This window comes from Hakea prostrata, chromosome 5, assembly GCF_041222555.1.
Source record: "Hakea prostrata isolate BN-2017 chromosome 5, UWA_Hpros_2, whole genome shotgun sequence".
NCBI classification, from domain to species: domain Eukaryota; kingdom Viridiplantae; phylum Streptophyta; class Magnoliopsida; order Proteales; family Proteaceae; genus Hakea; species Hakea prostrata.
The window spans coordinates 18,321,193-18,335,195 of NC_142604.1; the positions used below are offsets into that span (position 1 = coordinate 18,321,193).

Below are 14,003 nucleotides of genomic sequence, written 5' to 3' on the forward strand. Positions count from 1 at the left end.
AGGCCAAATCAATACCAACCATTTCTATATGAATAATTACAGTGATGATTAACTTAATATTAGAAAACCAGCATAATAAAACATAGGTTATATGATACACCAAAAAGCAAATCATTAAACACAAATAAATTTAAACTCGTGAAGTGTCAACAAGGAGTGCTTTCACCTAGGCTTGGACTAGGTAGTGCCTAGGGGACACCTTGACAACTATTAAACAGAAATTAGTAGCTCAGATCTTCCAACAGAAAGTAGAAGAAAGAGAGAAAATTGGAACATTACTCAACTGTTTAGAAGGTTAAACAATTTTATTCTCCAAGTATTCACCACAAAATGAAGTCACAGGTAAACATCTATGTACTGTGAGATAACTTGGACCATATTACAACGAGATGTTCACATCCTTCTTTTAATAAGAGCTTCAGCACTAGATAATGTAAGGCTAAGATCAAGGATGACTTTGCCCCAATTAAACCCACAAATCAGAGAATAGAAATAAGAAAAGAGAAGAAAAGAGAAGAGATTAGAGAATGGGGATAGATGTATTTAGCTCTCCCTAGTGAGGCTCCTTCAGCTGTTGGTGTTTAGCTCTTGACAGCAAGATCCTCACCCTTCTTATCACTCAAGCAAGAGACAAGAAGATAAAATCTCATTGCTTCAACTTAGCAATTCATTGAAATCTATGTGTGACTGAGAACAGCCAATTCTATACCCATAGTGCTAATACTTGCTCTCCAAGTATTAGAGTCTAGATAATATCTTCATAATAGCGTATTTACTAAAATCAGCCATATGCATGAAAACTAAAATAGAAACAAACTTTTGGAAACTTAGGAACAACTAACATGGTAAATAAGATCTACTAAAGTCTTCAGTCTTCCAAAGCAGCAGATGCAAGTGGGAGCCATCAAATCTTCTAGTAGTATTCTCATTAAAATCCAAAGAAAAGGGCGTTCATGTTACTGTTCACCTGAACAGTGTTTTGGCATCTTTTTGGCCCTTCTAGAATACTTGCTATACTGGTTTGACTTGGCCCAGTTGGTCCAGTGGAAACTGGTTAGATTCAGCCCAGGTTCTACAGCAATAGCAATGACTTCCAGTAATGCACATAACTAAGTTACTAGGAAGATTATCTGAAAAATTCGAGATGCATGCAAGTATTTGAAAAGCTGTAACTCTTTCACAAGAAGAACTTCAACAATTCATGTTAGACATTTTATGACTTCATTTTCATTTTAAACTGCAAAGTATCATGCTTATTACTTCCTTGTGTCAGAATTCCAAAAAAAAAAAATTAAATAAAATATAAAATATAAAATATAAAATATAAAAAGAAAACGTGCCACCTTATTTCGATTTTACCACTAGCGAAAAGGAGTATGAGGCCAACATCATTGTGGAGAGTACAAAATGTTGATGCCCAGGAACAAGTAGTTCCGTGAAATTTTTTCTTATAGTGCACCTTCTTGACTCCCTGAGGCAATACCAAAATTAAGATGTATCATTTCACAAGAAGCACTTGCAATAACCACTGAAGTAAGTTTTACCTGAACTGCATGCTCTAGCGAATAAAGATAAACGGCTTTCTCAGAGCACAACAACAATAATGATTTCCTTGGAATTGTATCCTCAATGCAGTTTCCTTTACTTGAATCAAGACCTTCAGATTTATCAAATCCTTCTTGTCCATCTGTATATGATCACAGATAAAATTATTTAGCATTCTCATGGCAAAATTTACTTTGGAAGGATCAAAGGGGTGGGATTAAGCCTCTTCATTTTCTTTAATATGCAAGCATCTAAGAAAAGAAAGACATAAGTTAGCCACTGTCATCCTTTTCAGGGGAAAACAGTTGCAGAAGCTACCCACATGTAGCACATTCAGTAGAATGCAGAACAGACTCTGTCAATAAGTATCATTATTACCTAATATCTGCATGAATATAGCTCTAGATGGCTTCTTAGGATGGACCATAGTATTGCTCAATGTGTTCCCCGAGTCGCTCTCAAGAGCAATTATTGAAGAGTCTTTTGTTGCCCCAAATAAAATATTCTTATCAAAACCCTGAAGGCTGCAGGTACCAAACTGCATCGATATCACATCAGCACATAGTTCACTTGTGACTTGTTTTTGATATAATGTAGTGGGACCTTCCATGTCAACTACTGAAACCTGTAAGAGATCCCATGATCCCCCAACCCAAAATTAAAATGTCAACACTCATATCTTAATCTTAATAAACTGAAAAGGAGAATATAAGTTTAGATGCTCTATCTACTTAAAGTGAAAAATATTCAAGCCCTCTATTCCTGTTACAGAATAACGTTGGTCACCTGACAACGAATGCTCCATAGGACCTCCTGAGACTGTCTAACATATATGACATACTCTCCAAGTTGATGCAGATCCAAAGACATGCATCTTGAAGAAAAGGCCCACATAGGGCTTTTGGTGCCGTTGCCCAGCAGAGTACAAATAGGGAAATAATCCCATAATTGTTTTTACGTTCTATTAAATTTTGGTTGGGAAGTGGCAAACACTAATTCTGCCTGGCTTTAATTCAGAGACAAAGTTGTCCTTTTAGGCCTTTAATCAATCTTTAAGTTTCAAAAGACGAGTCACGTACACAGCTCATATCTGAAGCTGATGAGTCTATTCGAGAGCCAGTCATTCAGTTGTAAGTACTGTCAAGCTTTAAGTCCTAATTTCAGCAGGATTTCACTTGTAATCTTATAAAAATCCCTTGAGGGAAGATAAAGATAGATACAGTTCAGTTTATACGATTCAGCTTTGGCTTGAGTTTCTGTTCCCTTGTGGAAGGTAGATCTGGTGCTTAAAAGTCCAAGACTGTAGGAAGTGGTCTTTGAAATCCAACCATGGGATCCTAGGTGTTTTTAAGTCCTAGGTGGTTTAGGATCTTGGTGGTTAAAGTCCTAGAATCTGGTTTAGATTAGCCTGTCATCTACATTAGCGGTTCAACCACTTACAGCAAGTTCAGTACAGGACAGCCCCATCCCCTCCTTTTCCCATTCATTTTGCATTCTTCAAAGCCCATGAGGCTTTAGCAGAACCTTATTCCTATCCAAGATCACGAAACCTTAGAGCCAGCAAATCCTCTACCTGAATTTGTTCAAATTTCAAAGATACAGCCAGCTGAGCACCCTTATCACTCGATCCAAACCCGAGCCGTAATTGACTATCAAGATACAACTACTTTTTGTGAACTTTCTTACTCAAACCTTTAAAAGAACTTGGATTCAGCCAATGTACCTACTGGAAGCTCACCAAGCATGGAGGATCATCATCTTAGGTCATTGCTTACATTGCCTCCAAGTTTCAGCCCATCCTCTCCATCACTAAGAATATTCACCATAAATCTCTAAAACCCTGACCTCTGACAACTTCTCCAATACAGTTTGGATTGATTCAAATTATTTACAAATAATATAAACCAGCACATAACCCTGCCCTTGAAGCTTCAGATACCAGGCAACCCAGGATTCTCAGATCCTTTTGTTTTCACCCAGTGACATCTTAATCTAACTAAAAGAGACCCCTTTCTTGTATTTTGTGAAGTTGGTTTTGACAAGATCTTCGTTGTCTGGACCTCATTCAATTGAGGCTACATCACAAGTTCACAAGATTGAGAACAATATTTGGTTGCATATGAACTAAAACTAAGAAAAAGCATACATTCGAGCATCGATGGTACCTTTAAAGAATATCTAAAATAAAATGTGGACTTGGTATTAGTGCTTTGTGATAATTTGTTATCACTAAGTTAAGCATTTTTTAGGATCCCGATAAAAGACCACATAGCTTGTATTTGAATTTAAATGGTTGCAAATTCTTAAACACGAAATGAAGCAAGAAACAATTTACAAGATTATTTGCCCTCGAAGTTTAAACAATATGGGAAATGAATGTCTTTCATTAAACAAACAGGTTTAAGTAAACAAACCATTCAACTTACATGTCCTTTATCAGAACCAACCGCAAGATGTCCGGAGCATTGGTCAATGTCGATAGAAAGTACAGATCCTTTTACTTTAATTAGTTTAATCTTATGGATGATTTGGCTGCACCCTTTCTTTGCACTTCCTGTGCAAAAGTGTGAAAGAGTCACTATGAAAGGTCATCTTGCTGGTTAACATTTTAAAGAATTGAGAATCAATCGAAGTCATGATGGGGATAAACCGTATAATACATTAAAATGATTTTTTTTTAGATGATATATATATATATATATATATATATATAAAAGAACAGACACACATTCATCAAGCCAGAAATTTAGCAAAGCTAAAGAGCACAGACAAAGCAAACTGGGGCAGGAACCAAAGAAAATGGGCCGAACAGAGGCCAAAAGAATCTATTTTGCAGATTTTTTCTTTTTCTTCTTTCTCTTGGTGGACTTGAGATCAGCCAGTAAGTCGTCACCGAATGGGTTGTGCTCTTTAATAGGACGATTACTCCTTCTACACTAGGCACGATCAAGATGACCACTTAAATGGGCTGTGCCCTTTCTCTTGTCTCTTGTTTTGGCAACTACATTTTATGATTTAAAAAAATAAATTCCCAGATGTACCATACTGTATGGGAAAACAAACCAAATAGAATTCATTTACATTCTTGCAGTATTCAAAAAGGGCGAAGTATATCTGGTAAGCCAAAAAATCAGACACTGGCCTGTCAAATGGGGACCAAATTTTGTGGAAAAGTAGACCCTTTGGTCATTGGTTCACATATTAAGTTTAAACCCAATGGGACATTGCAAAGTAGAAAATAGAGCTCAGAAATCCAGTGTGACTCCAGCTGTACTAAATCAACTGTTGTGATGACATCTCCTACCCAACCCACCAACTTCGATCAAGAGGTTTCTTCAGAATTTGACGATCCATATTCTGTGATAGGTACTCAAAGAACAATGCCTGTTAATTCCATCAAACTATGAAGAGTATGACGTGATGATGTCCTTGAGAATATGTACATAGTTATAATGAATCTTTGATGACATGTAATCATGATTTACTTCATTATTTGTTTAAAACTTTAAATTGCTTATTCTTTATGGCCTTGAGTACTTGATTGGCAGTATACTATTTAATCCTCAAGGGTGAGTATGAAACACCTATTTAGGTAACCATTTTTGCAATATGACCACTACAATGTTTTAATACAGCCTAAATCGGGTTTTCATGAATGCAAATACAGATTTAAAAAATGTTTAGATGTGTGAAAACAAAATACCTTCAGATTTGACTGCATTGAAGCAAACAAGAGTGAAGGTTGGAAAGACCACTGTGGTTCTTTTTTTTTTTAACCAAACTAACCATGGAAGTGTTTATAGGCTGTAAATTAGGCTATCCAAGAAGAATTAGGCCCAAAATGGTTAAAACCCACCAAAATATACCACCGAACCTGGTAGACCTTGTACCAAGTTTTGACTGAAATCTTGATATCTTGGTTGTCTCAGTGGGGTCTAAATACCGAGATGAGATGAGATCTTGAACTACACCATGACCATAATGTCATCAACATTAACAATGAGACCTGTGATAGATTTGTTGCTTCTCCATGGGAATATCCATTCCTTAGAATGTCCGACCTATTAGAGCAAGCGTTAAGGGGGTTGTTGAGCCCATATAATGCCTTTTTTAGGAGGCAAAGTTTCCCTTTCTTAAAGGGAAACTTGAACCCTAGAGGGGATGCATATAGACTTACCTAAGTCACCATAAAGGAAACCATCCTTGACATCAAAGGGCAAACTTGGTGCTGAAGGCTTTCGCACAATATAATGGCCAATCTTTTATTGGCTACAACAGACTGAAAGGCCCTAATTGAGTTTGCATGGCCACAGCAGGTCGTGCGACATGAAGACATTGATGGCAATATGGGGGAAGTTCCCATCAGGCAACAACAGTTCCGCCTGACTTCATAGGCAGAAGAGGAATTCTCCGCAGAGGAAGACGTAAGAATAGGAAAACTGAAATGACTTTTCAATCGCAGTAGAGCAAGTTCTCCCTTCTTCTGCTTGAAGGTAGTGTCATCGAATTCCACCGGTGAGGCCCGGGGCCAAAGAATCAATGGAATTCACTTCGTCGTTGCGAAACGAGTCAAGAAGGAAGGACGTCAAGCCCCCAATCCCCAATTATCAAGTTGGCACTTGAGGTCACTTCGGCCAACACACAAGATGAGACTTTACCAAGGAGCATATGTCTTCTAGTAGTCACTCCCATAAAGTTAACTATAATATTTGGCAATTAACCATGCTTCATAGCCATATTACCATCTGATTGATACTTGATTGTATACTCTACCCAACTGAAGCTCTTGCTTACCGAAGATCAAAAAATTGTGTACCATTTTGTTTTAAGTGCTCTTTTTTCTTCAGACATGGCCTTCATCCACTTCAAGTCAGACATAACTTAATCAAATTTGTGGTAATGGAAGATAATGAGATAGCAGTAGAAAAGGCTACAACTGTAGATACAACATCATAGGAAACAAACTTGGCTATGGGATAAGTACATACAAGTTCTTTAACCTTTTTGAATAGCAATAAAGACTAACACAGAAGTATAGATGGAGTTATCTCACCTAATTCGAAGAGGGAAGGCTTAAGATGTTGAGCCAAAGATGATAATCCTTCTCATTACTAGAACCACCACACTGCCCCTTCTTTATGTTTCTCAACATTAAACAGAAAGGGAGAAGAAGGCAAACGTAGCAGGAAGAAAGGAATATCAACAGCCTCTTCATTTTCATGGTTATCTCCCTGAAGAGGACATTGAGGAGATGAAAAATAATAATAATAATAATAACAGAATCAAAGATGGTGACATTTTCTGAAAGGTGCCTATGAGGCTATGACTACGAGAAGAGGGGTGATAACACTCGTACCCCTTGGAATAGGTGGAAAAGCCGAGAAAAAAACTCACTTAAGGCCTAGGGATCTAGCTTAGTCATAAAGAATGGAAGTTCAATGGTAAAAAGAAGGAGATTCATTAACTTGTTATTTAGTACGAATTACCGAAAAATGAAGGGACCCCAAAAAAATTATTCAATAAGGACCTATAGGCCAAGGGACAGTCTCAGATAGTTCTATTCACACAAACGACACACAATTACACACTGAAACACTTTGGGAGGTTTACAAAAAGGAGGAGAATGAGGGGAAAGGGTCTTCAAAGGAGATTTAGAACCAAGGAGTTTGGGTAGGCGCTAGGTATGTGACTGATCAGATAAGTAACAAGAAGAAGGGCATCAGCCCAAAAAACTTTAGTAACATCCATACCAAACAAAGAGACTTCGGGAGACTATAAGTGCCTAATATTTTCGTTCAGCCACCCAATTTGTTGAGGTGTATCAACACAAGCAATGTAATATATGTTACCTTGTCAGTAAAAAACTGTGGTAACCCTCCGTACATGTACTCAACACCCTTATCAGACTGGACAATTTGGATCTGATTATTGAATTAGATCCAAATTAACTGACAGAAGTCAGTAAGGCAACATACACATCATGAACCATCAAGGAAGGTAATTTTGACAAGGCCATGAATTGGCAATTTTGCCCCTATTTAAATACTTCTAAAGCAATTTAATTATATTCAAATTACCATCAAATAGAGTTGGTGGATTACCGCAACAACAACGCCTCAGTAACCATGTCACAATCTTGGATAAACATACAAGGTATCAAGAAATAAACGGAAATGTTACAAACTAAACAAGCACTCCAGAGACATCACATTACAGCTTACCAGTTTCTTAGTGTCTCCACATAATAGATTCGTTTGCCTTTTGGAAGCATCTTTGTTTTGGTGGTCTGTTGCAAGGACCTTTTCAGGAACTAGTTATATGAGCAAAACTCTTTTACTTTTAGGGGCAGAGGGAGAAATGGGTATAGCCTGTATAAGGGGGATTCAGCTATATAACGGGGATTCAGCTATCTTTGTCATTAAAATGAATGCTAGAGAAACCTAAGAATAGGATTTTCTCAGCAACTGTCCAAATACTCAACCAGAAACCCAAAAAAGGAAAATGGGGAACCCCTACCAAAAAAAGGGCCAAGAGGGGGGGGGCCCTTCTCCGGGACCAAGACAAACAAAAGATTGTGGGGGGGGGGGGGGGGGGGAAGGCACCGATGAGATGATGTCAAGGTGGTTATAATGGTAGTGTACACCACCATTGTTCCTTCTTTTCTAACATAAATGCAGCCTATCAGGGGGGTTGACATTTTTATCTGTTTGGAACTCTATCTTTTAACTATTTTTATCAGATTCAAATACAGGATATTTTCCTATTCACGGATAATGTTTAAGCAGATGAATTTTCGAAGGTAAACACATTTACTGAAATGATAAATTGCATAAATAAGTCCATAACCTGGTTCCATACCAACTACACCATTGTAAGACACCCTGCAATAAGGTGGCATCCACCTAGGCCCCTATAGATCAGCTTAGACACCTAAGTAGTGCCTTGCAACAACTTGACAACCACCGGTGGGGATATGTTCTATGATGTGTTAACACATGTTTAATTGATAAATTTTCCAGCAAAAGATTAGCAAACCAGCCTTTGCCAAAAGTAAAGAACTATGAAGAAGTTGACATTCTGGTTATTGAAGATAAATAATCCACATCAACAACATTACTACCTGAACCATGCATATCTTTCCTCAGCACTTCACTTAGAGTTAATTCAGGCCTGCCCTTGGCTCTTTTAGTTCCTTCAGTCTGAAAAAACTATACTTGAAAAGAAGACAATCGTTCTTTTTCCCTTAAATAACACCCAGTAACAAAAGGTATTTCATTAGAAATTTTATTTTCCAAAAATTGTGTTAGCTTATGTTGTTATATATTGTCTTATGTGTTATTGGATGACAACTGCCATGGCCAAATATCTATAGAAAAGGTTGGCTCCTTCGAATATGTTTTTCAAGAACTAAGAGTCAGACCCATAAGATTTAGACATATTTCAGCTGAAACAATGGTGACTCTGGGTAAACACAATTTGTTGACCCAACTGAACAAAATTGTCATACTCAGTACGTCATAAGATCTCCAAAACAAACAATTCATAAATCTTCATTGTTTCTCTCAAAATTCAGGAAGAGATTTATAGAAAGATATTGGATTTTATTGTGCACCCAGCCATACCTAAGAAATTGCTTTCTGAAGCAAAGGGCTCAGTTTTGAACAGAAAGATACGGACCTGCATGAAAAATCAATAATGAAGTGTTATATAAACACCATAATGGTATGAAACTACATTTGATCATGTACACTATTTGAAATTTCACCATTCCACTTTGATCTCCAGAAACAAGAACACGGGAGTTGATATCAAAATACAATGCCGTCACTGGAACACCACTTAGAGAGTTATTGTCATCACTCTGCATTACGAAATTAGACAGGAATAATTATAGTGCAAAGATACTTCCCAAATTAAAAAGAAAAGAGTATGAAAAGACATCCTTGATGAAACTGTACACATCTTCCTCATTGCTCTGGTATACTCGTGCATGTTTCAAGGACTAAACTAGAAAAGAAAGCTCTTGCAACCATGAAACAGTAGCACACCAGAAAAATGTCTTAAAAAAAAGAAACATTACCTGTTGATTTATTGATGAAATTGGAAGGAAAAGGGGGACAGATAGATCCCAAAAATTTATAGCTCCGCTGCTGTGCCCTGTTATGTACAAATTTTTAATCTTCGCAAACCCACTGAAATGTGTTGAGTATGAGTTATTTGCATCTCTTCCTTTCATATCATTAGGAAGCAAAGGTATGGATTTTTTTGCAAGAGAATTGTAATCCTACAGTCAGAAAAAATTCTCAGACTACAAGAAGTAATCCAAAAAACTCCAAAGTCCAAACAACTGCAAAAGTAATGGGTTAAAAAGAAACATTCTATGATACATTACCTCATCAGTTAGAAGTTAATAAATTTGAATCATTTGTAATGATTTTTGATATCGTGATGCTTGAATCCACAAATGGCAGCTTTACTACTACCTCCTTTGGGACTGTGGTAGGTGACTTTGACTGGCACTGTAATAAATACTTTTCAATTGTGGAATCATCATAAACATACAGCTGCCCTGACTTTAGCAGGATGAGAAGAGAATCTTCATTTTGTTTCCTTTGGTCGCCGGTGCTTGAAATGATTTCCATATCCAGACATTGTTCTGGAAGAGGAAAGATGAACTTAATGGTACGGGACTCTGTATGTTCATTCATCAAAATTACCTGATACATCAGAACCAAACATTTCAGTTCTAGAAAGAAGATAAAAGGGTGACAAGGAAGGAATGAGATAGATCCAGACAATGACATAATGGACCCATTTTATGTTCTCGAGCTGGCTATGTGGTATCTGGTCTAGGACTTCTATGACTTTTAGGGTCTTATAGGTGTTCAGCCTTCATTCTATTGGTTACCACTATAATCGGCTGACTTAATGGACCTAAAACATAAACAGATGTCCCCATTCTTAGTTTTAATCCAGTGCTTTTTATGTTTTGTATTGAACCATGATTCAATTGGTTCAATTGTTTTAATTTGTACTCAAATCTAAGTTTAGGAACAGAAGAGTCTTTTTATATTCTAAGTCAGTGATGCAGCCACGAGTCTTACCCCTGGCCAAAACCCTAAGTCGGGCCCACTTAATAGCTCCAAGTAACCTCCCTAGACTGGTTGAATCCCGTAGGGTGTTTTCAGCCCTCTGTTATTGTTGGAATTAATTCCAGATTTAGTCCTACAGTCCAATTTGGGTTTGACTTCCTATTTGAGTTGTGCTTGAGTTGGTAAAGTGTGGATAAGATAAGACTCTTCTACAAGATGGAATCCTATCCTTTAGAAGTTCGTATTTTATTTGAATTTGTCTTTATTAGTAGTTAGTAGGCTAGTAGTTAAGTGTCCAAAGGAGTCCTTTTTCAAGTGAGCTTCCTTAGATAGAGTTTTAACTTTTAAGTTATCTAATATTTTATTTCAGCACAAGTCTTTTAGATATTGAGATTCTATTTCAAGGGTCAAGATTATGTGGTGGGATCCTAATCTATAGAGAAATCCCACTTAGAGCATAGTTCTTTGTAATTTTTCTAGTCATATTGTTGAATAAAATTGAGTTGAGTCAAGGATCATGGTTTCCTAGTTGAGGGGGCCATGGTTGAGGATTAAAAGTTCTATTCAAGGATAAGCATCTCCAGCATTATTTCCAGCGTCATCAAAGCAGTCAAGCCATCTTCTTCAAGTCTAGCAAGCAAACAAGTACAGCAGCCCCCATCCCCTTCCCCTGCTCCTCTCTCACCCGCAGCCTTACCCCACCCCTTCTCTTCCTTGCACAGCCCTAGGAGACCCACCCCACCCCGTCAAAGGCCCTCTCCCTCCCCTTTCCATTCATTCCAGCAAGCCTACCCTCACCCTCCCCTACCCAGCAAGACACCCCTTGCCCCTCCCCTGTTCTGCGCAACCCTTCCTACCCCCTTTGCCTTCTGCTGCACCTGGGCAGCAGCATTCCCAGACCCCCATTCCCTCCCGTTCCATCCGACGACCCCTCCCCTCCCCTACCATGCCCCTGCCCTACAACTGTCTCCCTCCCAACCCTCTCGGACTCTCTCTCTGTCTCTCTTTCTTGCGGCAACAGAAAAACAGAAGAGAAAAAATGAGGAAAAGAAAAAAGAAAAATCAAGTTTCCCAAAATTTTCAGCTTCTTGAACCGTTTTCCCTTCAAATTTTCCCTTTCAATTCATACCCATATGGATCCAAAAATTAATTAGTTTCTTTTCTATGAATCCCAGGAATAATATATTCCCTTCCCCCTTATTTTTTACATCCCATATTGACTTTGGATATCTCAAAATCATTCCCATGGGAAATTGTCAAGTATTTAGATTTTTTTTCCCACCATCTCATAAGAACCCATTTATTTTTCCCCAGCATTTCCATTCAACTCCCATATATTTCCAAGCAACCCTTAGGTATCCCATACAATTATTGCATTCTTTGCTGCAAGATTCTAGGCAAATCCTTAATTCTACGGAATCTTTTCAAGAAACCATAACCCTAGAATGGGATTCACATCCGTCAGCTTATATTAGGACATCGGAAGAATTTTTTTTCCTCCCAGAGTTAGGAATCTTCTATTCCTAATTAGTTTGAATATCGCATCTGGATTTAGGCCTTACTTATACCCCATAAAATGGGAAGAATAAACAATTTTTAGTTCAAGCAATATATGCTAAGCAACCTACTGCTGATTACTCTTACAAGAGCTTATGATTTAAAGTCCAGATTGGGGTTTCTTGATGGTTAGAGTCCAAGTAGAATGGACCCTGGTGTTTCAAGTTCAAGGTGGTTTTAGATCTAGGTGTTTAGAGTGCAAGAATCCTGCTGGGTCTGTGGATTCAGTTTTCCTATTTATCAATCAAGCTTCACCATTGAAGAACGAAATCAACAGTTAGACTAGTTGTAGGCAAACCTCAACCCTACCCCTTTGTTTCCTCTTTTTTATTTTTATTGTCTTAATTGGTCAAAAATCCCCCCTTATCATGAATCTTTTGATTCCTAAGAAACCCAAATTCCAAGTTAGATATACAGAAACCCAGTAATCAGATCTGTCCTAAGGACCAAAAGATGGGGCATCATTCCACAGGTTTGACCAAAGTTTCTTGGCAATCCAGCCATTGGATCTTTGGTTAGAAACCCATATGCATACCATACCCTAAAACCCTACAACCTTAAAGCTTCAATCAGAATCAAAACTAAAGCCCCATTTTCCATCCCCTTCTCCCAGACCAAAACTCAAAGAAACCAAATTTTCTCTCCTAGTTAAATAGGTTTTGCCTAGTCTTCTAACAAAAAGGAGACCCAGTTAACTCCATCACCCCATGCACTAGACTCCAAACATTCCAAAAAGCAGCATAGGTGCTGCTCCTCCTCAACTGAAGCCTGAAAGGCTCTTCAAAATAGCTTCAGAAATGATCCACCAATAATCCCTTGAAAGCCAACATGGGAAGGAGAGCACATCACAAGGTGTGTACCAGTCTAGCAAAGCAGCTCTGTTACCATGATATTGGAGAATGAACAAAACCAGAGGAGAGATGGAGAAGGAAGAAGAAAAAGATGAAATACCCAAGGAGGCTTCACACACACACATAAATCACCAAACCCTCTTGGAATTAGGCACTAGCACTAGCACTGGCACTAATTCCAAGGACCTATCTTTTCTTTCATTTTTATTCTAAAACATGTATTCTAACAGTTTGTAGTAACCTATAGTGCCTATCTGGTATGCTAATCACAAGACCATTCCATCTTCCCTTTTTACCCTTAAACAAATGTATCCTAACATTTTGTAGCAACCCAGAGTGCCTAGAGTCCGTATCTGGTCTGCAGTAACCTATATTGCATACCTATTCTACAATAACCTATAAATCTGGTCCACAGTAAGCTATATTTAATCTAGTCTACTGCAACCTAATGTAATCTGGTCAGCAGTAAGTTACATGGTTGGAGTTTTTTATCTGAGACCTTTGTTTGGAGCCCTACATCTGACTTTGAACAAAAAAATACTTACTACCTGATTTCCTTGAGAAGTGCTTTTGATGTAGCCATTGGATGTGGTTTTTCTTTCATTTAAAAAATGACTAATTATTGCTACTGGCCTTCATGAAGTGTTTTTGATACTGTTGTTGCTTATCTCATCATCTCATGCACTAGTCTCCAAAAATTCCAAAAGCAGCATAGGTGCTGCTGATGGGGGACAAAATAGAGAAGAAAGAAGGAAAAAAAGATAGGGGGAAGAAGGGGAAATCTCTGACGAAGGTAAGACGAAGAAGAAAAGGGGGGGGGGGCGCTGCAGACGTCCAAATCTCAGGCTTTACTTCATTTTTTTTTTTCTTTCTATTCCATAAGTCTTCTCTTTATTGCAATGTGCAGGCCTATTTATAACTTGGCTAAAGCTTTACAAGAAATATAAACTTGGTATAT

The 14,003-nt window shown here is 37.9% G+C and overlaps 1 protein-coding gene across 1 annotated transcript in view; it reads right to left on the reverse strand.

Moving 5' to 3' along the window:
• The window catches only part of DAW1 (Transducin/WD40 repeat-like superfamily protein), a 72,858-nt gene that overhangs the window by 18,415 nt on the left and 40,440 nt on the right, over window positions 1-14,003 (reverse strand). The window contains 8 exon segments of the mRNA XM_089156394.1: window positions 1,344-1,471; window positions 1,545-1,687; window positions 1,924-2,170; window positions 3,972-4,099; window positions 9,168-9,222; window positions 9,311-9,406; window positions 9,626-9,829; window positions 9,921-10,262. Coding sequence (XP_089012520.1) covers window positions 1,344-1,471; window positions 1,545-1,687; window positions 1,924-2,170; window positions 3,972-4,099; window positions 9,168-9,222; window positions 9,311-9,406; window positions 9,626-9,829; window positions 9,921-10,262 — 1,343 coding nt within the window.